The 2120-nt window shown below is 43.7% G+C and overlaps 1 protein-coding gene across 1 annotated transcript; it reads left to right on the top strand.

The window, feature by feature from the left end:
* The first annotated feature begins 285 nt into the window (after positions 1–285).
* On the top strand, positions 286–1608 carry LOC109515587 (dnaJ homolog subfamily C member 15-like). The gene is made up of 6 exons (XM_019869462.1): positions 286–437; positions 668–719; positions 843–916; positions 992–1068; positions 1136–1206; positions 1279–1608. The coding sequence occupies exons 1-6, from the start codon at positions 324–326 to the stop codon at positions 1347–1349; spliced, it is 459 nt and encodes a 152-aa protein (XP_019725021.1). The 5' UTR covers positions 286–323; the 3' UTR covers positions 1350–1608.
* The last annotated feature ends 512 nt before the right edge of the window (positions 1609–2120 follow it).

Raw genomic sequence — 2120 nt, 5'->3', positions numbered from 1 at the left:
GTATCCTGAGCTTCCAGTTGCGCTCGTGGAAAAACTACCTATAAATTCAGTTAGTGAGTTAATTATAAATTACATTATATTTTTAACATGGACTACACAACATTGGAAAATAAATACAATCATTGTTAGAAGACGCTTATTTTTGCCGTCTTGTATCGTCAACATAAATTGTCTATTTCCACCATTTTCACAAAATAGCGACTGAAAGGAACATTAACTTCCTCGTTACATTTGGGAAAAAAATATATTTTTTATGGGGCGTGACGCGTATTACGTCATCTTCGTCAGCGAGCGTGCGCACTCGCAGACTTGCCTGGACAAACATGGCGACCTCCACCGGCGGATTGTCAGCTTTGGACGGCGGAGAAATGATGCGCTACGCGGAGTACAGCCCGAAAGGGAGCTCGAGGAGCGACGCGGAGATCGACCGGCGGCTGGTGAGCGTCCGTTGGACACGTTAATGAAGGGTTTCGGGTCGAAAAAGACGTTTGTCACCTTTCTGACCCCTGCTAGGTAGCTCTTTGGTTAGCTGTTCGCTAAAGCTACATACGTTACATCATACCTGTGCATTATGTTTTATGTTCTAAAAGAGACGATATTCTATCTAAAATTAAATATTATAATTGTAATAAAGTACAAGAGTGAAAACAATGTATGTTGTCCACAGGGTGGTACGCTGATTGCAGTCGGCCTTGGGGTGGCTGCTGCCGGTTTTGCAGGTAAAAACTTAAATGCTTAAATGCACGCTTATGGGTCATAATTAGTAATAATTTTAGAATTGAGTTAATAAAATCCACTTTTTGCTTTCATCTGATTTTCCTCCAATGTTTTTGATGTGCCAGGTCGCTACGCCTTCCAGCTGTGGAAGCCCCTTGGCCAGATGTTCTCGGAAACGGTGCGCAAGATGCCGACATCTGTGAGTTCACTTTCCACTCGCCGCTTATTAAATTACACGCAGCTGGCCCTGCTCATCTGCCCGCATCCTCCTCAGGCATTCTCGTCGTACTACAAAGGAGGCTTCGAGCAGAAGATGTCCAAGCGGGAGGCCAGCCTCGTCCTTGGCATCAGGTAAACCACCACATATGGATTTCAATGGCGGTGAACTTATTTGATCCATTTTTATTTGTGACTGCAGTCCAGTCAGTACAAAGGCCAAAGTACGCGAGGCACACAGGAGAATCATGGTCCTCAACCATCCCGATAAAGGTCAGCCTCACTTCATCTAAAGTCCTCGTTGGATTCGTGTCAGCAAGCTGAGTTTGATGTGTTTTTCCAAAGGGGGTTCACCGTATCTCGCCGCCAAAATCAACGAGGCCAAAGACCTTCTGGACAAAGACATGCGGCGGTGACCACCGTCATCGTTTCCCATCATCTCTTGCACAGTCCAGGCCACAAAATAGGGACATCCACCTTACCCTTTTTTGATCACGCCCATGTACTAATATTTAATAACTGTCCTCTTATTTTTTGGGTCAAATTGACCCATGTCAAAATATAAAAGTTGTGACAGGTTAGTTGTTTTTAAGTTATGAAATTTAATATGCTTGGCTGTGTTGTGGTTGTATTTTTGTTACAGAACTGTCTTGACAATTAAACATCCCCCAGATACAATTGGCCCATTTTAAAGGGGGAAAAAATACATCAATACAGTTAAAAGTAGTTTGTCGGTATGAAATTTCATTTTGGACACACTTAATCATTCTATACACGTGGTCATTTTTTTTCCTCTGCTTTTGAGTTAATGTGATTACATTAACCGCCAACAGGGGGCGATACAGTGTCAGACATCAGTGACAGGAGAACAATTCTGACTGAAAAGGGACCACGGTGAGGAGCTACTTAGACTACTCACAAAAAAGTTTGGCTTTCAGGTGTAATTTATGGAAAATGTGACAAGTTCACGCTACTGATTTGCTCATCTCAAACAATTCATTGAAACAAAAGTCGTGACACTTGAGTGCTTCTCACCTCCCTTTTGAGTGGCATTCATCATCCGGTTTCTCGGGGCATTGTTCACAATGTAGCGGGCGTCAGCCTGGGAAAGTGGCATCTTTCTGTGACTCTTCCAGTCTCCCGATCTCTCTTGCAACCTGCCGATGACACGCCTGACGCTCAGCTCA

The sequence above is a fragment of the Hippocampus comes genome, unplaced genomic scaffold (assembly GCF_001891065.2).
Source record: "Hippocampus comes isolate QL1 unplaced genomic scaffold, H_comes_QL1_v1.1 scaffold1516, whole genome shotgun sequence".
In the NCBI taxonomy this organism is placed as follows: domain Eukaryota; kingdom Metazoa; phylum Chordata; class Actinopteri; order Syngnathiformes; family Syngnathidae; genus Hippocampus; species Hippocampus comes.
This window is presented reverse-complemented; position numbering and strand designations above follow the sequence as displayed.